This window comes from Choloepus didactylus, chromosome 18, assembly GCF_015220235.1.
Source record: "Choloepus didactylus isolate mChoDid1 chromosome 18, mChoDid1.pri, whole genome shotgun sequence".
NCBI classification, from domain to species: Eukaryota; Metazoa; Chordata; class Mammalia; order Pilosa; family Megalonychidae; genus Choloepus; species Choloepus didactylus.
The window spans coordinates 15,416,102-15,441,101 of NC_051324.1; the positions used below are offsets into that span (position 1 = coordinate 15,416,102).

The window sequence follows — 25,000 nt, forward strand, 5'->3', positions numbered from 1 at the left end:
GCGCGGAGTTTCGAATCCGCGGGCGTGGGAGGGGGCCGCTGGGCGCGGCGGCAGGGCGGCGCTGCGAGCGCTAGGGTGAGTGCGCTTCGGTCCCGTGCCGGGCTTCTGCTCACAGAGCCGGGGTGGTGGAGCGTCCAGCTGGGGCAGGCCCGGCCTGTGGGGCCTCTGGATATTGCAAGCGTCCAGAAGAAATGGGGGGCGTCGGTCCGCCGGCCGGGGTTTGGGCTGGAGTGCGGCTGAGGCAGAGCGCGGGATGGACGCTGGGGTGAAAGCGCAGCCCGTTGAGAAACTTGAACAGAGGGGTTGCAGGAAATGCTCACCATCCTGGCTCAGCTTCTTCCCTCTTCTGGGTCTTGCTGGCCCCTCTTCCAAGAAGCATCTTCCTTCCCGCACCCACCCCATGGGCCTCCTTCCCGCACCCACCCCGTGGGCCTCCATTCCGTCTCTTCCCCTGTGCCCAGGGTCCCTGTGGAGCATGGGGGTGTGGGTTGCCTTGTCGACTTGAGCTTTAACCTCCCCAGACTCCGGCGGGCAGATGGCCTCTCGGTGGCAGAGCCTGGGGGCCTCCAGGCGCGGGAGATCGCTCCAGGACCAGAAGCAGCTCAGGGAGAGCAAGGTCCTGCAGCCTGCGGCCAACCATCTGGAGACCTCCTCCGGGGCCCTGGGCTCCCTGTGCAGGCGGTTCCAAAGGAGGCTGCCCCTGAGGGCCGTCAGCCTTAACCTCGGACCGGGCCCCTCCTGGAAACGCCTGGAAACCCCAGAGCCAGGGCAGCAGGGCCTGCAGGCTGCCGCTCGCTCAGCCGGGAATGCCTTGGGTGCTGTGTCCCAGGTAATGCAAACAGTGCTGACCATCCCTTAATAGGAGGGCTTCCTTAGTGCTCCCTCAGGGAACGCACAAGAATAGAGATTGCTTGAAGACAGGAGCTCAGATCTGTTCATTGCTTTATCCCCAGCATTCCAAATAGATCTTGGCACATAGTAGGTGTTCAACAAATAGTTGAATGAGTGAATGAACAGTGTCATGGAAGAGACAAATCCTCACAATACAGAGTGAAAAGAGCTGTAATGAGGAATGGCAAGGAAGTGGCTGTGGGAGCTAAAGGTGGGGGGGACAACAAATAGGCTTAGCCAGTGAAGGTTTCCCAGAGGAGGCATCTCCAAGGAGTTCCTCAGGCAAAGGAGAAGCATATTTAAGGCAGGCAAAGTAGCATGTCAGCAAGATGCTAACAAAAGCAGGCAATAATTTAGCCTGGGTATGGCCAGAGGACAGAGCAAGGTGGGCACAGAGAGAGGTATGGTGTGCCAAGAACAACTGGGAGACTGGAGAGTTGTAAGCAGGGCAGGAATCTGATGCAATTTATTAGAAACTGTTCTTTAGCTACTTGATAGGAAAGGGATCAGGGGCAGATCCTGAGGGTCCTAGGGGCCTGGACTTACAGAAGACTGAACAACCTCAAGAGCTTCTCAGAGGGTGTATTTGAGGGGATCTGGTGTCAGATGAAATTGTTTGGGCAGGAAGATATTGACTGTGTTGGGTATGAGGTGCCCAAGTGACTTCCAAGCAGACATGTCTTCAAACCTGAAGCTGGAGACATCACCTAGTAGGGACAGAAGCCACGAGAGTGAGGAGACCTCCAAGGAGAGGAGCGGGATCCCCTTGGTGCCTGGTAGGGAATCCTGAAAACACAGGGAGAAGGAAGCTGTGGTGTCTGAGCCAACTGTTAGCCTTTGTCTGGAAGAGCCCTTTGGTCCTTCTGCCTCCTCCAGGGATCAGAGAAATGAAATGAGTTCACCTGCCCAAAGTTGTATGACTCACCAATTTCAAGGTTTTGTTCTAATCTCTAGACTCTGGGCAGTTCTGCCAATGAGAAGCCCCCAGCCGTCACATGCTGCCCCCAAGCAGGTGTGAGTGATCTTGAATGCCAGTGCTGAGAGTTAGGGATTGAGCCTGTGGGTAATGAGCCATGGAAGGGCCCTGGGCACCCAGGTGTCATGGTCAGAACTGCCCTTTAGAAGGATCTCTCTGTGGACCAATGTGACTAATGGATTAGAGTGAGTGAGAACAGGGGCAGGAGGACAGGAGGACAAACCCGTCTCCTGGTGTCAGGGTCCAGGGCCTGCTCTTCTCTGGCCTGTCCCTTGGATCTCAAAAGAGGGTTTGGACTTAGACAAATGGAGGCTCTTAAGAGTCAGCAAGTCTCCTGCTCTCAGCCGGGTCCCTACAGCAGGGTCATTACACAGAGCGTCATCCTTATTCCTCACCCTGAGACTAAAAGCAGCCTGGTGGGCTAGGGGTTGGAGAAATGGCCTGGAGACCTTAGAGAAGCTCCCCCTTGGTGTTGTCTGTGCTCACCTTTCCGTATATCTGTCACAGAGAATCCAAGAGTCCTGCCAAAGTGGTACCAACTGGCTGGTGGAAACCCAGATGAAAGCCAAGAGGAAGAGAGGGGTACAGAAGGGCAGTAGCCCCCCACCCAGCAGCCGGAGCCAGAAGAGCACCCAGCTGTCTGGAGCTGCCCCTGCCCGCTCAGGCCTGGGCCCCTGGCAGAGGAAGATTCACGGCCTCTCTGCCCAGATGAACCCACGTGCCCACCCACCATGGCGGTCGAGGAGGGAGGCTGCCTTCCACAGCCCCTACTCCTTGACAGAGCCCCTGTGCTCTCCCAGGTAAGTGGGACAGCCCCTGCCCTGGGCTAGTGGGCTCCAAGTCTAGGCACGATTCTTCCAACTTGGCCCACAAAAGACTGACTGGACCCAAGGGGTTTCTGGGCACCTCCTGTGTCCATCCCAGAAACCAGGGTACCTGGAACTGAGCCATATCCATGTTCTGGCCCAGCTCTGCCCCCACTACTGGGGGACTTGGGGAAGCCCTTAGAGCCTCAGTCCCTATCTGTAAGAGAAAGAGGTGAGCTTAGCTCTAGCTGGACCACACTCACCCCAGTCTCCAAGGGGCCCCAGTGCAAGTTTTCAGCCACTGGAGGGATTTACCCTAGGCTGAAGCTCAGTCTGCAAGTAGGGAACAGCAGAGGTCACAAGCCTCACCAGCCCACGACCTTGACCTTCGGGGCTTTGAGCTCCCTGTTCTCTGCCAGGTGCTCCAAATTACTCAGGTGTTACTTCTAGAGTGTTGGTCTGGGGTGAGCATTCCCAGCCTCCACCATTCATCTCCTGGCCCTCAACCAGGCCCCAGTGCTGGGTTGAGAGGGGCTCCTGTGACAGGTTTCCAACAAGTCACTGGTGTGCTTTTCCTTTTGTTCAGCGAGTCTGACAGTGAACTAGACTCTGTGGGGGCAGGAATGCAGCATCTCCAGAGGCTGTCCCATGAGTTGGATGAGGTCATTGTGGCTGAAGAGAGGTGAGCTGGCAGCCCACACTTCAAAGCAAGAAATGGCCAAGAGGGTCCCCCTTAGCCAAACCCTCTTTTCAGGCAGGCTTCTGGTTCTGGCTCAGACCCACTGTGTGACCCTGGCCAGTTTCTATCTCTCTCTGAGCCTCAGTATCTTCATCCACAATATGAAAGGAGATGAAAGACCTAGATTGGGATGGTGGTTAAGGACCCATCCTGAATGCGTGTGGTCCTCTGGCCATGTTTGTCCACAACCTGTCCATGTGGCCGGGTACCTGGTTCCAGAAAGACCTGCCCTTCTTCCAGCTCTCTCCACGGCTGTTCCATGCCCTGCCTGCCCACAGAACTTGGGAAAGCTGCATGGTTGCCATGGAGTTCCTGGTCTCTCTGTTCAGAGCTCTGACCCTGGGACAGGACCAAGCCCCTGACTTGGGCCTGTTTCCTCTGCTGTGTAATGACCATGATGGCCTCTTGAGGAGGGCTCTGCCAGCTCGGTTGGGTGGGTTGTATTCCCAGGTCTGGTCTGTGTTTCTGACACCCAGTGGGACTGATCCCTCCCCTTCCCCTTCTCCATCTCTAATGGCAACCCAACCATTTCTCTCATCTGTGACTGAAGACCATGCCCTCAGGTAATGCCCTTGCACAGGCATCTTTCTCAAAGTCATCTTCCTCCTCGTGCTTGAGCATGTAGGTGTATGTGGAGACATGTTCTGAAAAAACCCACAGAGCTGGTGAGCACAGCCGAGCAGGAAGAATGCAAGTCTTACTACCTGCTTGGAGCCAGAGTTGCTAACCTTTCTGACCCCATTACCTCCCAGCCCACAGTTTGTGGGGATGACTATGATGTCCCCATGTTCCCCACTTTGAGCACAGTGAGGGGCACCAAGGGAGCTTTGTCTTGCAGGAAATGAGCCATATCTGACAACCGCAACTTCTAACCCGGATGTCCTGGATGAAGCCCCCCAGAGTCAACAGGACCCCCTGGACTGCTGCTAACAAAGACCAGAGCAGAGGCTGCTCTGGGCCTATCCGTGACCACAACTGGGCCCATCTGTGAGCACCCCCCGCAGCCTGAGAGTGACTCGTGGGCATCGTGGAGAGGTGGCAAGATGGTTCATCCTGCTCCTGAGCCTTGTGGTGGCCTCATCTGCAACATGAAGCATAGGCACTAGAAGACTTTTGGGAGCTCTGAGCTGTGTCCCCAGGAGGGGGTCTGTGGGAGTCACCCTCATATTCACTCATCCCCCAGTGTTTCCCATACCAAGGCTCTTGGGAACCCAGTTCCCATCCCTGCTTCCCCTACCAGAGCCCAGGAAGATGGGACAGGAGAGACTTCCGCGTTTATAGGGACCTATTTCTATGCTCAGCACAGGGCACTGTGGTGTGTGGGGAGAGCGTGGCACTGTTCAGGAGCAGTTTCTGCCCTTTGTAAGTTATTTAAGAAGTCTGCTTTGTCACTTTAGTTGAAAGACACCAGCATGACTTTCCTGGAGAATGCTTTTTCATAATAAAGACCATCTTTCTGTATCTGATGCCTCTTCCCTTCCATCCCACCCCCCAGGCCTGAGCTGGGAGAACACGAGTAGCAGGAAAGGTTTCTCAGCTTAGTTCAGACCAAAGTACATTTTAAAGGCAAATCAGGTTTTTTATTTAAGTGACAATGCTTGAGAGTTAAAAACCAGCTCACATCAAAATCAAGACCAGTTGTAAAAATCTTTTAACTACATAGTGTTTTGTTTTGTTTTTTTGTCTTGTTAGAAATCTGATATTTTACATTTTCTTTTCTAACGGATTTTGTACAAGGCATCCATAAGGAATAGAATAAACCTTTTTCGCCACAGAACCAGCCTACCACAGACGATACTGAGTTACACGCTTAGGAACGGTCAGACCACAGACAAGGCCGGGCTGGCTGCTACCACCAATTAAACAAATACAAAAGGACAGCAGAGTCCGAGGGTGGGGGTCCCGGGAGCAAGCTGCCCTCCTCTGCCCTGCCCCTCCTTGGTGTCACCTGCATCTCTTTATCCCAAAGAGGGTGAAGTCAAACTGACTTTCCTCCCAACTGCCCTGCTTGTTTCTCAGCAAGAACAGAGCCTGGACCAGGCCTCACTGCTTGGATTTAAGAAAGTTTTCCCAAGCTCCAGAAGGCAAGGAAAAGAAGGGATATTTCTTTTGGCTGAGCCAAAGATAATAGGTTTCTAGAGCACTTGGCACCCAAACCCCCAGGATCCGGCGGGAAAGTTGGTTGCTTAAGGCGGGGTCAGCTGCAGAGGCTCAGCCTGCTTTAGTAGTCCTCTCCTGCACCTTAGCTGGATGGGCTACTGTTGATGGAAAACCAGTGCCACCTCTGGACCGATTTCTATCTGCCTCAGGGTCTGGCTTCCAGGTGAAAATTGGTGCCTCTCTTTGCCTGCAGGTCACTTCCTGGGCATGGGCCTGTGGACTCCAGAGAAACCATTCAGTCCAGCCTCCCCTCTGAAAGTCCATGCCCAGAAGGCTCTGGATTACTGAGGTTCAAACAGATTTGTTTTCTGAGGCTCATTACCCAGAGGGGGCAAGTCATCCAAATGCATGAAAGGAGTCTATGTGGGTTTTTTGTTTTTTGTTTTTTGTTTTTGATATTTTGCAGAGCCTAAGGGAGAAGTCGGGCTCTTTAGAAAAATGCTGTGGTGCCAGAGGAGCAGGCCCTGGCTAAGAACACACCCTGAACCCCCAACAGGGCAAACGGTGAGAGGGAGGCAGCCTGCCAGAGCAGGGAGAACAAACATGCCACACAAGAAACAAGGAGCTTTGGTCAGGCGGGAAGCTGTTTTCCAGCTGCTGGAGAGCAGGCACACCAGGAGCTGGAAGGATTCTCTAGAAAAACAGTCGGATTGGGGTTCACAGAACTACTCAGGGAGAGGCAATAGCACCCCCTCCAGAGAACAACACGACTTGCTTCTTTTTTCTCCAACTTAACTGGACAACAAAACTGAACAAACCACTAGGATAGAAAGTGCATATTGGTTACATAGTTGCCATGAAAGCAGTACAGATACGTAAGTTGTCTGAGTTTCATTACTATACAGAAACGCACACACACATTCCCACACACCAGCTACAGCTCTGAGGGGGTTGTGTTCACAACGGCTCACTGGCCACCATCAGCATCTCCAATGTGGAATTGTCAGAGCCACAAATGGGGGCCCTGGCAAGGAAGGGGTGGTGGCCCTCCTGCCATGTCCTGCATCCCAGCTCCCACCCCCCGGAACCACGGAACCCTGCTCACTCGACTCCAAATTCTTCAGACACAGGCACAATCACTTGCTCCCCTCCTGGGGTTCTCAGGGGAGTGGAAGTTTAACTGGGGACAAAGTATCTCACGTCCATCATCATTTGAGAGTACTACATCAGCGGCTTCTGCCAAAAGGAGATGCTGGAACTTCAGAGAATCAGATTAAGTCTGCCCAAATTCAACACAGAGTATATCTGGAAGGCAGGGAGGATTAGGGTTGAGGTGGCTATGCCATACGAGCTGGTGCCTTATGGAGCACCAAGAACTATGACACATTAAAGAGGGGGTGGGCACGTGCAAGCCACCAGGAGGCAGAACCAGAGAGAAAGGCTGGGGCTGACAGCGCCCCTCCTAAGCAAACCCACCAGCAGCTCTGGGCTCAGATCTAGGATGTGGTGCTGGAAGTGGAGCAGAATTGCTGGCAGACAGCTTGGGCAAATGTGACAGGAGCTGGCAGACTACAAAAGACACATTTCTAGTGGTGAGAGCAGGGTTGGGGCTGGGAGCCCAGACCCCTCCAGGCCCAACAGGGCACCCACAACCAGCAGCCGGTGCCACAGAGGACGTTGGCTGCATGGGAGCTGCAAGAGGTAGACATTGAGCAGAAGCAACACTGAGCTAACACAGGTGCCTCCTGTGAGTACAGACATCTGGGCCCCGGAGTGCCCAGCTCCCGACAGGGTGCCCTGGCTGGCAGAGCTGGGGCAAGCCTCAATGAGAGCCCACGGGGGCTCTAAGGCAACCCTGAGCAGCTCCACATGGCAGGATATGGGCCTGGGCCAGGGAGCAGGGGAGAGATGCAGAGGCCACCAGGGGCTCAGCAGCAGAAAGGCCAGGGCAGGCCTCGAGGGACCTAGGAGAGCAGGGCCTAGCAGACCTCAGGGGACAACCCAGGAGGAGGTCAATGGCACAAACCAAGCTGAGTGACAGGAGGAAGGGAAGAGAATACAATAATTTGAGCCAAAATATCATGAACCCTCAGAACCCCAGGGTCTCGGCTCTATGCCTTCCAGGGGCCGTACAGGAGAAGTCATTTTGAGCCGAGCTGGGAGGGGGGGCCATATCATTACACTTTGGGGGTGTCTCAGTACCCTTTGGGGGTGTTTCTGTTTCTGGGACACCCAGTTCAGACATCAGTGCCAGGCACACCCACTATCCCACTGTCAACTCTCCAGGGAGGAAGTATCCCTTTAAGGTGGTGGGACAACAGCACCTCCCTCCTGGCCCACCCAAGACTCCTCTCTCAGGCTGTGTCAAAAATGTGGATCACTGGACACCCCAAGGGACCCTGAGGCCTGAAGAGCCTCAGGGGGCAGAAGTGCAAGACAGTGGGGTCTAGGAATCAAAAATCTCCCACCCATTTCAGCTGGGGAAGCCCCTCCAGTTACAGAAGGAGGGGCAGGCCTAAGAGAGTGAGCAATGGCTGGAAGCTCACAGCCAGCCCAGCTGGGCCACAGCCCCAGCTGCAGCCTCCCAGGGAGGGCACCAGGCAAGACTCCAGGAAGAGTCTGTCCTCGGGGGCCATGGGGAGATGGTGAGGACACTGAGGGCAAGAAGGGCAGACAGTGGACAGCAGGACAGTCCATCAGCACCAGGGGCCCCAGGGCCGTGGACAGAGACATGTGACCACGAGGAGGCACCCCAGGGGTGTCCTCTCACTCCCAGAAAGTGGTCACTTTGCTATAAGAGAGCCAGACCCACACTGGTATCCCAGAATGCCACAAGGAGGGTGGGCACAAATGCCACTCGCCCCTCACACAAGACAGCCCAGAAGCTGTGCCTGCAAACGGCTGCTGATCATGGATCTGGAGGCTTCTCCTTTCAGGGCCTGCCTTGGCATCCCTGCTGCAGCCTCTGGAACTCAAAGACGGTCGACCTTGCCCAAACACCGCAGTTCTGGGCAGGCCTTTCCCCCAGGATTCTCCAACACTCAGCCCTGACCTGGCCTTGCTGTCATAGGCATGGGGGAGGCAGCAGAGGCTGCACTGAGACCCTCAGATCTCGTCCCCAGGCAGCCCAGGGAGAACCCCAAGGCTGGGCAGGGTGCCCCCCACCCCTCTGGTCGGATACTGCTGGACAGACACGGGAGGGAAAAAGCAGGAAAACGCCTGCGTCGGGGAGAAGGCAGCTCCTCCCCGTTCCCGCAGACAGCCCCCTCAAGGCAGCCTGGTGCGCCCCCCCGACCTGAATACGCCTCGCCTCTCAGGGCACCGACTCGAACTTGGGGGGCCCCCGCACCCAGCTGAGCGCCGACAGGGGCCGCTCGTGGTCCTTGTCGGACTCGGGCTGGCTCTGCGCTCGCTCGGGCTTGGGGTTGGCGGCGGGCGGGTCGGGCTGCTGCACCGACAGGGTCCTGCGCAGGTGGCTGCGCTTCCGCAGGAACTCGGGCTGCGCGTGCAGGCCGAAGCTGCCCTTGCGCAGGATCAGGCGCGGGTTGTTCTTCTTCGGGCGCGAGCGGTGGCTGGCCTCCAGCGCCGCCAGGTGCGCGGCGTAGCCTTCGCTCAGGAACTGCGGAGGGGACAGGCGTCAGGCCGCTGGGGCGGGAGCGCGCTCCCTGGTCCTGCCCGCCCCCCCCCGCAGCGGCGCCGTTTCCCAGGAACCCGCCCCCTCCGGACGCCTCCAGCCTCGGCCGTGAAGCTCTGGGAAGCAAAGAGGTCATCACGGTTCCAGCCTCCCCACCCTGCTTTAGACAACAGTGTGACTTCTGTCTGCCCCTTCGGTTTCACCAGAGCTCTCTTTGATTCCTGATGGTGGTGAAGCCCAGCTGCTCCCCACCTTTGTCACTCTCTGCGAATCCCAAAATGTGTAAAAACAAAAAATCCTATCCTCGGGCACCTCTGCGGTTTTGCTGCCCTTCTCACCAGCCCGGCCGCTGTGTTCTCAGAACCTTGCTGCTCAACGTGTGGCCAATGGGCCAGCAGCATCAGCTAACTTTGTCAGCATCTCAGGCCTTGTGAATTCGCATATGCATTTAAATAACGTCCTGAGGGGACCCCAGTGCACATCCGAGTTTGAGAAGTAGACTGGAGACTACAGTAAATCAAATTCTCCCAAAATCACCCACTTCACTGAAGATTTCTTTCACTCACTTCCTTAGTTGAGACCCAACTCCTGCTATCCCCGCCTGTGAGAAGCTCCTCTAGACCATTGCTTCGCCCTCCCTCTCCTTCGCCCTCCCTCCCCTTGGAGGCCCGTGTTTTCGGTCATCCCACTCTTTCTCTGCCTTCCTGGTACCTCTCAACCTCCAGGTCATTCTCCTTCAGCCTTGGACAATTTGGCATTTGCCTCATGAATCTCTTCTCTACCCCAAATCCTGTCACCATCCCATGTGATGCCAACATCCACCAGGTGACCCCACAGCACCCCAACTTCTCACTTCCTTGACACCTCCAAGGTAACTTTTACCTCTGCTCCACTTCTTTCTTTACCTTTTCCATATGGAACTGTCCCACCTTGGAGATCTTCCAGCAAGACACATCACTCCCTGGCTGCAGCCTCCTTCCTTTCCAGCTGTCTTCCTCTCACTCTGTGTCCACCCTTGGCCACCTGCCCCTCCTCCCTCAGCCAGCCACCCTGGGACATGGCTTCAGACACTGTCTCAGCAGTGCCCTGAGACACTCCCTCTCCCTGACCAACAAAATCCCAACCTCAGATCCAACGATCCCCTTCCTCTAGGCTACACCTGGGCCTCTGAGCTCTTTTGAAAACACATACTGCACACACACCAGCAGATGATCCTTTCTAGATCTCCACAAAGTCGTCGTGTCTGGCCTGGGCTGGACCTCCAAGCCATGCCCTTCTGACCATGGCAGCTACTTCTAACCTTTACTCTCTTGAGTCTCCCACCTGTCATCCCTCCCTATTCTCAGTGGATTTTGTCACTTCTGACTTCACAGAGGGCCTAGAGGAGACCCTCTCTGCTTCCCACCACCAGACCCCAATACCTGCCTGGCCCTGTGGTATGCACACTATCTTCCTCTGAGAGCCCCTCCCCTACTCTGTCCAACAGGAACTGGGACTCCATTCCCATGTCCAGAACCTCCTGGCTAGTCCAGGCCTGCACACAGGCCTGGAGACAGGCAACCAGCCATGGCAGCCCTCGTGGCCTAGGAGAGGGCTTCGCTCTCCTGAGGGGGTGAGATCTGTGCCCCAGGTACCTGGGCAACTGCTCCTTACCTGAAGAGAGCACCTGTCTGAGAAGAAAGCCAACCCAGAGACAAGCAGAGCCCCCAGAGAAGGAGACAAAGAGACCTGACACTACAGTGGGGGCCCCTGAATTCAGGAATGACAGAAGCCATGCCACCTCTTGGTCTTCTCAAGAGAGGAGTTGATAAATTCCCTTTGATGTCTGGGCCGGTGTACTTTGGCTTTCCATTACTAGCAACTGAAGGATTCCTGAGAAATGCAGCAGCCACTACTTCACTGCCCCTTGCCCCCATTTCCCTCCTCAATCCACTTCAAACTGGCTCTGGCCCCAGCTCACTGAAATTTCTCGTCAAGGTCACCAATGATTTCCTTGTTACTGAGTCAACAGACAATTTTAGTCCTTACCTGCTGCATCTCAACTCCCCTGCAGCATCTGAACTCGACCACCCCCTCCTTCTTCAGAACCACTCCTCTCTTGGGGTCCAGGCCACTGCCCACTCCTGCTCTTCTTCCAGGACAGAGGTGGAGCCTGGACTCCAGAATCACACAGCTGTGTGACCTTGGGCAAGTCACTGACCCTGTCTGTGACTTTGTTTCCTCATATGGTAGAAGGGGATGGCAGAACCTACCTCACAGGGTGGTTCTGAGAATGTAGTGAATAAATATGATGCACTTGGAAGAGTGATTATTATACTACTGTTATCCCTGGGGACTGCTGTTCCGATGCCTCCATGCTAGGTGCTCTTTCACTTCTCCCTCTTCACACTCCCCCGGGGGGCCATATTCAGCTCCCAAGGCTTCCTGCAGCCCCCAAATACTGACGCTGCCACTGAGCTGCAGATCCACACATCCTGCCGTCTTCTGACCCTTCACCTGCACATCCCTCCCTGGCACCTCCCACTCTATGTGCCCCAAACAGAGCTCATCATTTCCTCCCCAACCTGCTTCCCAATTCCAGTGATGGTGCCACCTACCCGGGCGCCCAAGCCAGAAACGGGGCTGCCATCCTTGGCTTTCCCTCTCCGTCAACCCACACATCTGACCCTTCACCAAATCCAATCCTTTCTACCTCAGAAATTCCTCTCAGACCCACCCCCCACCCCGAATCTCCTCCACGCCCACTGCTGCCTTTCCGTTCCTTCTGATTCACCTTCCACCAGCAGCCGGAGGGGTCTTTCTGAATCACAGACCTAGTCTGGTCACCCCCGTCACTCACTTCACCTGCCTAAAGGACTGAGTCCAAACTTCACAAGGAACACAAGGCCATCCCGCTGCACCACCCCTCCAGCATCCACCCCACTCCCTCCCCACGTCACACCCAGTCAAGCTGAGTCACTGACAGTTCCCAGAATCTTCTTGTTCTCTGACCTTTGCTTTTGCTGCCGACTTTGTCACAAATGCTCCTCCCAGCCCTTTCTGAATGACTCTTTTGTATCCCGAAAACTGACCTTGCCCCCAAGTCTGATTTAGCTGCTCCTCTCAGGGATCCTGCAAGTCTCTGCCCTCTCAGGCATCGTGGCTCTTGCCTCACTGTGCTGTCAACATCTGAAATTTCTCCCATCTCCCTCACTAGACTGGCAGCCACCACACTGGACTTCACTGGGGAATGCTCCCCTGCATGCAACACAGGGCCTCACCTGGGGCAGGGGCCCAATAGCAGGGCTTGATGAAGGAAGGACAGAAGGGAGGGAGGGAGGGAGGGAGAAGGAAGGAATAAATAATTGAATGAGCACATGAACAGCCTACTGCTCCCCACTCTCCTGCCCCCCTCCCCACCCCCAAGTCGGGTCTCTACCCACCTGGCACTGGTTTTGGTACTTCTTGGTGGGCCGGCCCACAATGAAGATCTGGGAGGGTGGCAGGCCTAGCACGCTGTAGACAGAGATGTCCTTTGTGGAGCCATAGGCTGCACTGATTTTGATGAAGCACTGAAAGGCAGGGCAGCTCATGGAGAGAGGTGGAGGTCACCCAACCTCTCCCAGAAAGGCTTCCTAGACCACCCCCAGGGAGCCCCTGCTTGGGGACCGTTTATCTGCACTCTGACACTCCACCCAGACTGCATCAGGAACCAATTCCAGGGATGGCCTCCCCACCCCTGCCCAGCACCCCAAGGCCGGGCCAGGAAGCCAGTTCTGTCTGGCCCCCAACCCAGTGCCAACTGCCTGGCACAGACTGTAGTTTACCAGGTAGCAGCTTCCTGAAGCAGAGCTGGTCTGATCTCCTCCCCCAGAAGCCCCATCCCAGTTCGGAGAGCTGCCCAGGATCCAAACTTGTTCCAGTGTCACTTCCAGATCATCAATCCACCCCCCCCTGGCACAAAACCACCTCCTCTGTTGAGCTCACCATCAGCTGCCCCTCACTTTTTCCCTCCCATCAATGTCATCTTCTTTTCTGCCAATGACCTGCCCCAAATTCACTGGAGGCTTTTGATCCCAGGTCACAGCTTTCCTTCCTCCTGAGTCCCAGGACCACTGGGGTGGCTTGCTGTCCGTGTGGATAACCCTGCCACTACCTCATTCTGTTGGCTTCTTACCTTCTTTAATGTCAGAAACCATCACCTCCAGGGCTGAGCAACAACTGTCCCTCTCCAAACTCTGAATCCCCATATTCCCTCTCTGACCCTCCCTTCTTGCCTTCCAGGTCTCCTCCCCACCCCACCCCCACTCCAGCTGCTCTTCTCAACACCTGCATTTGCTGCCCCAGCCCCTCCTGCTTCCCCCCTGCCCCATCCTGCCTGGGAATCCTGGGGCCTTGCTGTGTTCTCAGGCCCCCACCTTGGACTTTCTGGCCCTTCATCCTCCTGCCTTCTGGCCAAAGCTCAGCTCTGGGATTTGTCCACTATTTGCCCTCTCCATTTATATACCCTGGCTACTGAGAGCTGTTGGAGAAACTCACAGAACCATGAGGCTCTTGCCCTACCTCTTCTGTCTGTTGCCCCCCAAAAAGTTCTCTGATTTTACCTCCTGCCTTGAGCCCCTACCCACTCCTGCAGGTGACTCTGTCAAGCCATGGTGAGGGCTTCCCTGTGCTCTTCCTCAGACTGCTGCCCCTCATCCCATGCCTTGGTTTATTCCCAACCAGCCTTTGGTCTCCAGGGAAGTAACAGTCCCTCTGATCCCATTCTTTCCTACCTCCTCATTCGCCCCAGCCCACTCCTCTAACTTCAACCTGACCTCTTAGGGACTCTGCCTCCCACCTTCACAACCCCTCCAAGCTGAGTCCCACCTTCCCCGCTCCTCACCCTCCAAGGTCATCGGCCCCCTCCTGCTCTGCCGCTGCTCCTCTTCTGGCTCCTTTTCCTGTTCCCAGGGGCCCAGCTCAGTCTCTTCTCCCCCTTCACCTTCTCCCAACCCTCCCGTGGCTTCCTTACCCACTCTTGCTCTGGCTCCCATCTCCACCTGCAGCCCAGACCTCACCCCTGAGCCCCAGGCTGGGGCTCACGTGGCTCATGTCCTGTGGCCATGTCAGTCTTGACATGTCCATGACTGAACTCATCTCCTCTAGTCTGGTCCTCCTCCTGTGTCTCCATCTCATTTCATTCATTCATTCTAGTAGCATTTATTGAATGCCTACTGTGTGCCATCACTATCCTGCCCTAAATGCTGGAGACATTGGTGAGCAAAACAGACACCGCCTTAGCCTCTGTGGAACCCATGCGCAAGTCAGTAGCACCTGGATCCTTCCGAGTCACTGACAATGGACATCTGAGATGCCCTCACTCCCTACATCACTGGGTGCTGACTATTCTATCTCCTCATTAGCTCCCCCGTCCATGCCTTTCTCTTCACCCCCTTTGCCACCACCTGGATTTTGGTCTGCCTGTCTCTCTTCTGGGCAACAGCCTCCTAACTGGTCTCCCTGCCTCCATCCTGCCAATCTCTTCTCCACACAGCAGCCAGAGGGAGCTTTATAAAACTCAGTTCAACACTGCCACTCCCCTGCTTTAAACTCTTCTATGGCTCCGCACTGCCCTCAGGAGAGAATGGATGGACTTGGCCTGATTTCCAAAGTGTTCAAGGCCTGCCGAGAATGGGTCCCTGATGACCTCTGGGGCCTCAGCTCCCACTTCTCCTGGGTCAGACCCTGCACATCATTCCATCCTGGATGCCTGCAGCTCTGAGAATGTGACAGGCTCTTTCCTTCCTCTGTGCCTTTCCACATGCTGTTTCTTTATGATGACAAACTCAAACTCATGCGCCAAGACTGGGCTCAGAAGTTGCCACCTCCTGGAAGCCTTCTCTGGTTTCCCCAGGCAAATCTAAGTCCTTTCTCTTCTGTTCACCAGGAGGGCCTTTTTTCAGTAATAGTAAAGATCACCCAATAGGAAATTGTCATTTTATATGTGTTTCTTCCTCTAGATCAGGGGTCAGCAAACATTTGCTGTAAAGGGCAAGACAGTAAATATTTTAGGGTTTGCAGGTCATAGGGTCTGTGTCCCAACTTCTCAGCTCTGCTTTTGTGACACAAAAGCAGCCAGAGATGATATATAAACAAATGAGTGTGGCTATGCTCCAGTAAAACTTTATTTATGAACACCAAATTTGAATTTTATATAATTTTTGCAGGTCAAGACATATTTTTCTTTTGATTTTTTCCCCAACCACTTAAAAGTGTAACAACCATTCTTAGCTCACAGGCCATGCAAAAATGGGATGCAGGCCAGATTTAGCTTGGGGGCCATAGCCCTACTACCCCCAGCTCTAGATCAGGGGTTCTCAGAATTTTGTATGCATCAGAATCCCTAGAGAGCTTGCTGAAACACAGATTGCTGGGCTCCCTCCCCAGAGCTTGCCAATCGGCAAGTCTGGAGTGGGGCCAGAGAATTTGCCTTTCTGAGGAGTTCTAGGTGCTGCTGCTGCTGGTCTGGGGACCACACTTTGAGGACCCCTGACCTAGACCGGAAGCATGCCCTGTGTTCTGTTTGTCTCAGGCAGTCCAAACACCAGGCAAGGGTGGGGAACACAATAGGTATTTAATAAGTGATGACTGAATAACCAAATGGAAGGACAAAAGCTCGGTCTTTAGAGTCAGAAAACTGACATTTTGGGCAATTCATGGGGCCTGGGTGAGCCTCACCTTTGTCATCCGTCAAGGGGAATAATACCTGCTTCACGGGACTGTTAAAAGGACCGAGTGAGATCGCGTGAATGTGCTTTGCAAACTGGCCATCCCCAAGCACAATCAGACGTCGTGGGAGAAATTAATGGGCCCGCCCCCCACCCAGCCCAGGGGTTGAGGCGGGTAAGAGAAAAGAGAGGCGGCCTTAAATGGCCTTAAAGGTTCGCAGGTCCAGGCCCCTCCCTCCTCTCGCCTGGCACTGGCCTGCCGCAGAGGCCCCGCCCCTGCCTGGGTGTGGCCGGGACCCCGCCTCCAGGCTCCCGCTCTCACCTCCTGCACCAGGTTGCGGAGGAAGATGGCCTTCTGCCGCAGCGGGTCGTGCACCAGCCCATCCGAGAAGAAGATCATGCCCTGTGGGAAGTTGTGCTGGGAGAGCCACGACACCACCCGCTGCTTCTGCATGTCCGGCCGCCCCGTGATGTAGAGGATCATGTAGCCCAGGTCCTGCCAGTGCCTGGCGAGACGGCATCGTAGGGTCCAGCTGGGCCGCCCCAGCCATCCACTGCCCAGCAGCCTGCCCCGCCCGCTGCCCTCCTTGAGAAGCCAGAGGGGCTGTCCCGAGGAACGTCAGGGAGAACAAGGGAACCCACCCCCACACACTCCCACCCCACCCCTGCCAACTAATCGGAGCTCCGGGTTCAGCCCTGTGCGCCCCAGACATCAATCTCTCCTGGGTAGCCCAGGGGCAACTCGAGCGCACGACCAAAGTATCCTCCCCAACTCCTGCGCCCTCTGTTCGTGTTGCCTTCTCAGTGATGTCCCACCATCACTCACGGAGCCAGAGTGGCACCCCTTTCCCTCTGTCTCCCTCCCCCCTCCTTGGATTAGTGAGTTTTCTATTCTTCCAGATAAAGCTCATTACTCCAGCCTTCTCACTTTAACCCCACTTCTTTTCCTTAGCTGGGGCCCTATTTCTTGCCTGGGCCCCTACAAGAGCCTCCTCTTTCTCTCCAGTTCCAGCATAACCTGGGCTCTGCCCAGGATCTCAGTTTCCTCATGGGGGAGGAACTGATCCCAAGCATGCTTGGCAGGTGCAGTCCATTTGGTGGGCTTCATTATTAGCCTCAGTACTATATCCATGGTGATTTTCTACATCACAAATTCAACTCAACTACTTCTTTACCTAAAACTGTCCCTGGCCCACCAATGCCCTAAGGTCCTCAAGTCCTCTCTGTGGCCCCTGCGGCCTCCCACACTCTGCCCTTGCATGTCTCCCCAATTCATCTCCCCTCACGCCCAGACACACCATAATGCAGCCACTCAGAGCTGCTTTGGTGCCCCTGGACAAGCCATGTGCTCTTCTGCTGCAGTCTTTTCCCCTAAGCAGCCTGAATGTCTCCTTCTCCTTCTACTCACATGCCCCTCTCCTTCAAGGCCGGGACAGAAGCCCCCTCCCCCAGGAAGTATTCCTGGCTTCTCAGGCAGAATCAAACTCTCCTTTCTCTGCACTCCCCATTGAGTTCACCTGCAATCCTGGCTGCTAAGGTGCCAGATGAGCCCAGACCTATTTGGGGCTTTAGCAGCACTAACCACCAGCTGATTATCATAAACTGGTGGTTTCCAAACCTGGATGATGATCTGAGAGACTGAGTTGGGGGGGGAGGGGCAGATTGTAAAAAGGCACAGGTCTAGGAGTTACCCCAAGAGATTCTGGTTAGCTCCAAGGTGGGGACCCAATGATGCATTTATAAAAAGAGCCTGTGTTGATTAGCAGGGTTTGGAGGTACCACGGTTAGTTAGCCCCAGGAGACCACATGAAGCACCAGATGGAGCCCCAGAGAGAAAGGACCAAAACCTTCCATTCACACTGTGGGAGGGAGAGGCTGACTAGGGAGGGGCTTGGAGAAGATGCTGTCATGGGAATAAACTTGGGGGAGGTTGACCCCTGAGATGAAAGGGAGCTAGTGCAGTGCCTGTTCAACAGAGCCAGGGGCAGCTTAAGGTCAGTGGTCTCCTGGGAGCCTATGAGCCAGACCAGACTTCCCTCCCCAAAGCAATCACTGCCACTAGGGTGAGGCAGGGCAGTCCCCATGATGGTGTCGCCGCCCCCCATGCCCCAACCCACAGGAACTCCCAGTGCCCTGATCTCTAATCACTTGGAGTCCTGGATTACAGTTTTCCATGCTCCTGACTTGTTTTCCCTGCTGGGCTGTGAGTGTCCTCCAACCAGGAGCTCTGTCTGAATCAGTGCCCAGCACAGAGCCCTGCCCAGAATAGGCCTCTGGAAAGAGCCGATGGATTCATGGATAGATGGAGGGACGGAGACTAAAGGGCTAGGACTTTCGACCCTTAGCAATACAATAGCAGTGCAACAGCCCTGGGAGACTGAATATCCAGCCCCCTCATTTACCTTCCAAAATCCAGCCGCTCTGAACTTGACCTGCCTGCCCCTCCCCCCCCACACACACACACATGCTCTTTTCTTCCTGGTCCCCCTGTCCTTGTCACTAAGCATCCTCCTTTTTGGCCTAGCAAAATCAGTTTTTAATTTTCTTCTTTTGCCTTTTTTGTATTTTACTAATCTTTGTACAAGGCAGGCATATACTACTTTTTTGTAAGAAAAAATATATACACCTATTTTTCATTTAAAAAAATAATTCTTCCCATCTTTTGGCGGGGGGGGGGGGCTATCTCAAATGCCTCCTCTCCCAGGAAGCCTGCCCTGCTTTCTCCAATCAGCATTAGTTCTCTGCTCTGGCTTCCATTCAGATTGCTCACATCTCCCAATCAGCACTGTGCCTTAGCTAGTCTGAAAAGATGGTCCCTCAATGAACCCCAAGTATTCACATCTTATGTGATCCCCTACCCCTGAAACTGGGCTCATCCTGTGACCTCCCCATAAATAAGAGAATGCAACAGAATGACACTGTGTGACTCCCAGGCATTGCAGTTCCACTGGGTCTCTTGGGACCAGAGGAAGCCAGTTCCCATCTAGGAAGCCAGCTCCCACAGGACTACCCTGAGGCCACCATGCTGGGAGAAGGCCCACACTAGCCATGTGAGAGGCCGTGTTGGGGGAGAAGACCCCAGCCGAGACTAAAAACATTGAGTTAAGAAGCCATCTTAGTGGTGGTAAACATTGTGAATGTAATTGAATTGTATACTTGAAAATGGTTTCAATGGGAATTTTGTTACCACAATGGAAAAAACAAAACAAAACAAACAAACAAACAAGAACAAGGAGCCATCTAGGACATCCAGCCCAATGGAGCCTCCAGATGACCCCTGCCCTGGAGTCCATCTGTCCGCAGTTGCTCAAGAGACCCTCAGTAAGAACCTCCCAGAAAAACCCAGGCAATCCACAGAACCATGAGATAGAACAATAAATTATTACTTTAAGCCACTAAGTTTTGGTTATGTCTGTTGTGCAACTATAAATAACCAGAACACAAATGACTTTATCCTGATAAGATCAGAGTGTGAGGGACCATGCCTGATTCACCACACAGAAAGCATATGCTCAGAAAAGCGTTAAAATGGATGGATGGATGGATGGATGGACAGATGGACGAATGAAGGAACAGAGATCCAGAAAGAAGAGTGGTTTTTCTAAAGACCCTCAGTAAATGACTATTGGAGGTGAAGCCTGGACGTTCCCACTCCCAGCCCTGGAGACCAGTGGAATTCCTAGAGGAAACCAGAAAATTTACTGCCCATTTCCCCCAGGGTTGTTGGCTCCAGCTTCCCAGGGAGACATGTCTCTGGCAGGGAGGTAGCACTCACCGGACAACATCCACTGCACCCGGCCGAACCTTGGGGTCACTGCCCATGATAGACACGCTGGCCGCGAAGGACCCATCAATGCTGAACACGACACACTCCATGCCCCGGGGCAGCACCGTGAGGTAGCTCATCGCACAGGTCTGGTCGCCCCTGAAAGGACCTGCCTGTGGTCATTCATGCAGTCGGACCCAGGTGTCAGCCTGTGGCTGGAGCTCAGTCTGGGGCCAGGGTCCGAGAGAATCTGGGTGGCATCTCCTGATGCCTCCACTGCTGTCCTCATCCATCTTCCTCCCTCCCAGCAGTCAGGGATGGGAGCCCCAAAGAGAGAGCCCAGAGGACCCTGCCTTCTGGATGGGCCTGGCTGGAAGGGCCATGGAATTGGGAGGCACTTGCATGAGAATGTCCGTGGGTCTCACCTGACGACCATCTTCACAGGGTAGACGCCAACTCCCAGGCGCCGGGGCCGTGGCACACTATATGTGATTCGGCCACTGCTGTTGGTGATCTCCGTGTCCAGGTGCACCCAGCGGCCTGAGGATGGCTCAGCCATCACCAGGATGTCCACCTGTGGGCAGTGGAGTGGGGCAAGGGACACGCTGAAGGCAGAGGGGCTGCAGGTTTGGCAGAGGGGCTGAGCTGGGAAGCTCTGTGCCCGGGCTTGGGTTCCTGCCTAATGCTATTTTCTGGCTCTGGGCTTCTGCCTTTCCTTTTACCCTCCTCACATCTCCCCACCCCAATATCATATCATTCCCCTGAGGGAAGCCCTTCAGTGACTTCCCAAAGCTAAACTCTGGGTAGTGTGGTCTGTGATGCCTTCCAAAGCCCCTCCCACCTCCCATCCTCCCTCTAACCAGGCTGGCTTCTTAGTCCTCACTTACTCCATACTTGCCTCCCTGACCTCCCCTGCTCTGGGCTCCCACCACCGCTGCATAACACAATGGACCCCCACCCATGGGACACATGGTACCTTGAGGCACCTGGCATAAGTGGAGCTGGCTGAGGAGGGGATGCCCCAGCCCTCCATACCTTCTCTCCAGTCAGAGCAACCATGTCGAGAGGTCCATACATGAACCGCCCCACCAGGACCTGGGGGCCGTCTTCGGCAGCAATCACATCGTTGGCCCGGTGGTTAGCAGTGACATTCTGGGAGGACAACAAGAACTGGCTCAGCCTTTGCAAGCCAGGCTTGTCTTTGCTTACCATTTGATTGTTCTTGGGTTTGGCTGGAGACATACAGCCTGACTCAATCAAATTGGCCTACTAACTTCTGCTGAGTTTCAGAGATGTGTTCCCACAGAACCCATGAGAAAATGGAATGTGAGACCCCTAATGTTGTCTTCAGGGAGAACCAGGGTTTCTCTAGATGTGTGTTCTCAGCTTTTGGTTCCTTCACATGGACCCTGAGGAAACAACCAGTCCTCAACCAGTCATCCTTCCAGTTTCCTAGGCTGGAAACTTGCCAGTCACCTTTAGTTCTTCCTTCTTTATCCCTGCTCACATCTAAAAGTCATTTGCCATATGTCTTTTTTTTTTAATGGAAAATTCCAAACACATACAAAAGTAGAAAGAACTATATAACAAAGCCTCTTGTAACCACCAGTTTCACCACTTGTAAAGTCATGGCCATTCTGGTTTTGTCTCTACCCCACCTCATCCCACTGCCCACTTCCAAATGTTGTGGAGCAATCCTGGACATCATCTTATCTGTAACTACTGTAACGTTCCCATACTTTGTCACTTCTGGCTTCAATTCCTTCCACAGCTCAAATGCCTGTGTTGGCCTGACCGCCCACCACTCCCAGCCTGCCCTTCAGACCCTTCCTTTCCATCATCACCCACATCAGTGTCTCTCCCTGCAGCTGCATTACCTCTTGCCCTGATTCTGCTAATAGCTTCCAGTTGGAGCTCCTGATTCAAAAACAGTTCCCATGACAGATAAAAGCACAAGTCTGTTTAAACCCTTCCAGGTTCCACTGGCCTTGGGATAACATCCACACCCTAAGCTCAGCATTCAAAATCTTGCCTAGGCCCCTGCTTCAGTCTTACCTCCTGCTACTCCCCTTCAATCCCCCTGGCTCCTTTCATCTCTGCAGTGGCCTCCATGCCTCTGCTCACACTGGGTCCCCAACTCAATATGCCTTCCCAGGTTCTCTGCCCACATATTCCAGACCATCCAATATGACCTGACTCAACTTCCATCTCTTACAAGAAGCACTCCTTGGACTCCCCAAAGATGTGGTCTTTACCACCTCTCAATTCCCACAGCATTTTAGTTCAATTCCACAAACATTTATAGACGCCTCATTGGTACAAGTCCCTATCTTGGGCTTTGGGGATGCAGAAATGAACCAGTCATGGGCCCTTCTCTGGACATACTCAGACAAGTGGGAAACGCAGTGGAGAGGGAACAGTTGATTCATGGGAATAAGCACATGAAAAGATGTTCAACATGACTAGTCATCAGAGAAATGCAAATTAAAACCACAACAAAGAACAGAACCCAGGAGAGATAGGAGAGGACCATATGATGAGCGTCACGGATACAAGCCAAGGAACCCCAAGGATTTCAGACAGCCAGCACTAGGATGTTGCAGACTTTGGGGAGAAAGCATTGCCTTGCTGATGCCTCGATTTTGGACCTCTCCTAACCTCAAAATTGCCATTTCAAATTGTATATTACAAGTACTCTCTGACTTCTGGTCAACCAAGATGGCAGAGTAAGATGCTCCAGGGTGCCATTCTCCCACAGAATCTAAAACTGGCAAAAAAAATACTGGTAAGAGCCATCTTCCTCAAAACTCCAGAAAATAGTTAAAGTGTTGCAATAACTGGGTGAGTGACAAATCAAGAAAATGCAGCTTTAAAAATGATAGGAGGGGAATTTCTAAGATGGCAGCATAGAGAGGAGTGGAAGCTAAGTAGTCCCCCTGGAACAACTAAAAAAAACCAGAAACAACTAGTAAAATAATCTAGAATAACTGCAGGGGGAGTAACGTGACCGTCCACTCATAATACACTAACCTGAATTGGGAGGAATGCCCGAAATCACAGCATAAAATCTGTAAGTAAAAACTGCGGATCCAAATCAGGAGACCCCTCCCCTACAGCCCAAGCTACAAAGCCTCGTGGTGCCAGAGAGAAGCTTTCTCCCAGCAAGTGAATATAGCTCAGCTGAGCTCCAACTGGGGTTTTAATTAGCGAGTGTGAACTGCTCACTACGAGGTACAAATCCCCAACAAGTAGACAGAGGCTTTGGGTGACGACTGACCTTGGAGAGCTGGAGGGTCGCCTTGGACTAGCTCTGAAGGGGACTCACTATTCCTTTTTCAACTCAGTGGAGAAAGCCCCAGCCATTTTCAGTTCCCAGTTCTGTGACCCAGGACAAGGGTATAGCACAGGCAGAGAGAGACCATTGAAATGCTAATGACCTCCCCCTAAGGTGTCTATCTTCTCTAAGAGGAAAGGGGTGGGGCCCAGCTCTACTACCTGCCTTTCATTCAGAACTTACATCAGTCAAGAATTATAGGCTAATCTTTGCATCAGGCAGAGAGTGCCCCTGCATGGCCTGGCAGCCCGGGGCTTCCCTTGAGGGACGACGCGCACTAGTGACGTAGCACAGCCTTCCCTAGGCAGAGGTCCTGGAAGATCACAGCTGAGAAGGGGGGCCCACTCGGAAAACCCAGAGACGCTACATCAATGCCAGTGGTTTGTGGGTCAGCGACAGAGAAAATCTGGAGCAAAACTGAAATGAAGGCTTAGACTCTTGGAACAGCCTTGAATCTCTGGGAACACCTGGGAGGTTGGAATATTAAAGCTGCCCTGCCTCCCTGACCACCCAGACACATGCCCCACGTTCAGGGCAGACAGCTCCAACAACAAACCCAAACTGAGTTCACCAACTGAACCCCACAAAAATCATTTCCCCACACACCACAGAGACAGAGTTGGGGAGAACTGACTTAAGGGGTATAGGTGACTCGCAGACGCCATCTGCTGGTTAGTTGGAGAAAGTGTACACCACCAACTTACATTTCTGAAAAATTAGATTGGTATTTTTTTTACAACTTGAAAGAACCCTATCAAGCAAAGCAAATGCCAAGAGGCCAAAAACAACAGAAAATCTTAATGCATATGATAAAACCAGACGATATGGAGAACCCTACCCCAAACACCCAAATCAAAATATCAGACAAGACACAGTACTTGGCACAATTAATCAAACAATTACAATCAAGGAATGAAAACATGGCACAGGATATGAAAGACATGAAGAAGACCATGGAACAGGATAAAAGGGACATAAAGAAGACCCTAGAAGAGCATAAAGAAGAAATTGCAAGATTAAATAAAAAAAAATAGGTCTTATGGAAATAAAAGAAATTGTTGGTTAAATTTAAAAGACTCTGGATACTCATAATACAAGATTAGAGGAAGTTGAACAATGACTCAGTGTCCTAGAGGTCCACAGAACAGAAAACGAAAGAACAAAACAAAGAATGGAGAAAAAAATCGAAAAGGATCTCAAGGATACGACAGATAAAATAAAATGTCCAAATGTAAGACTCATTGGTGTCCCAGAAGGGAAAGAGAAGGATAAAGGTCTAGAAAGAGTATTCAAAGAAATAGTTGGGGAAAACTTCCCACGCCTTCTACACAATATAAATACACAAAGCATAAATGCCCAGCGAACTACAAATAGAATAAATCCAAATAAACCCACTCCAAAACATATTCTGATCAGATTCTCAAATACTGAAGAGAAGGAGCAAGTTCTGAAAGCAGCAAGAGAAAAGCAATTCACCACATACAAAGGAAACAACATAAGACTAAGTTGTGACTACTCAGTGGCCACCATGGAGGCGAGAAGGCAGTGGCATGACATATTTAAAATTCTGAGAGAGAAAAATTTCCAACCAAGAATACTTTATCCAGCAAAACTCTCCTTCAAATTTGAGGGAGAGCTTAAATTTTTCACAGACAAACAAATGCTGAGAGAGTTTGCCAATAAAAGACCTGCCCTACTTTAGATACTAAAGGGAGCCCTACTGACAGAGAAACAAAGAAAGGAGAAAAAGATACAGAGAATTTTAACAGACATATATAGAACCTTACATCCCCAATCACCAGGACACTCATTTTTCTCTAGGGATCACGGATCTTTCTCCAGAATGGACCATATGCTGGGACATAAAACAAGCCTCAATAAAATTAAAAAAAAAACAAACAAGCAATTGAACATATTCAAAGCACAATCTCTGACCACAATGGAATACAAATAGAAGTCAATAATTTTTAAATTGTAACTCCACTATTTACTTCCTACATGATATAAAATACACAAACTCTAATGACAAATCAGTGGTTTTGAACTCAATGTAAAATGTGTAATT

The 25,000-nt window shown here is 52.9% G+C and overlaps 2 protein-coding genes across 4 annotated transcripts in view; one reads left to right on the forward strand and one right to left on the reverse strand.

Moving 5' to 3' along the window:
- The first annotated feature begins 535 nt into the window (after nucleotides 1-535).
- LOC119514854 (protein PIMREG-like) lies at nucleotides 536-3,960 on the forward strand. The gene is made up of 4 exons (XM_037810564.1): nucleotides 536-829; nucleotides 2,375-2,667; nucleotides 3,260-3,352; nucleotides 3,924-3,960. The coding sequence occupies exons 1-4, from the start codon at nucleotides 536-538 to the stop codon at nucleotides 3,958-3,960; spliced, it is 717 nt and encodes a 238-aa protein (XP_037666492.1).
- Nucleotides 3,961-4,976: 1,016 nt separating this feature from the next.
- PITPNM3 (PITPNM family member 3) overlaps nucleotides 4,977-25,000 on the reverse strand; it is a 129,639-nt gene continuing 109,615 nt past the window's right edge. For all 3 annotated transcript variants that reach the window (XM_037809585.1, XM_037809586.1, XM_037809587.1), the window contains 6 exons: nucleotides 20,637-20,753; nucleotides 20,027-20,175; nucleotides 19,611-19,760; nucleotides 16,158-16,341; nucleotides 12,569-12,697; nucleotides 4,977-9,131 (listed from right to left, as the gene is read on the reverse strand). In XM_037809585.1, coding sequence (XP_037665513.1) covers nucleotides 8,826-9,131; nucleotides 12,569-12,697; nucleotides 16,158-16,341; nucleotides 19,611-19,760; nucleotides 20,027-20,175; nucleotides 20,637-20,753 — 1,035 coding nt within the window. In that variant the 3' untranslated portion in view covers nucleotides 4,977-8,825. The remainder of the gene's footprint in view (nucleotides 9,132-12,568; nucleotides 12,698-16,157; nucleotides 16,342-19,610; nucleotides 19,761-20,026; nucleotides 20,176-20,636; nucleotides 20,754-25,000) is intronic.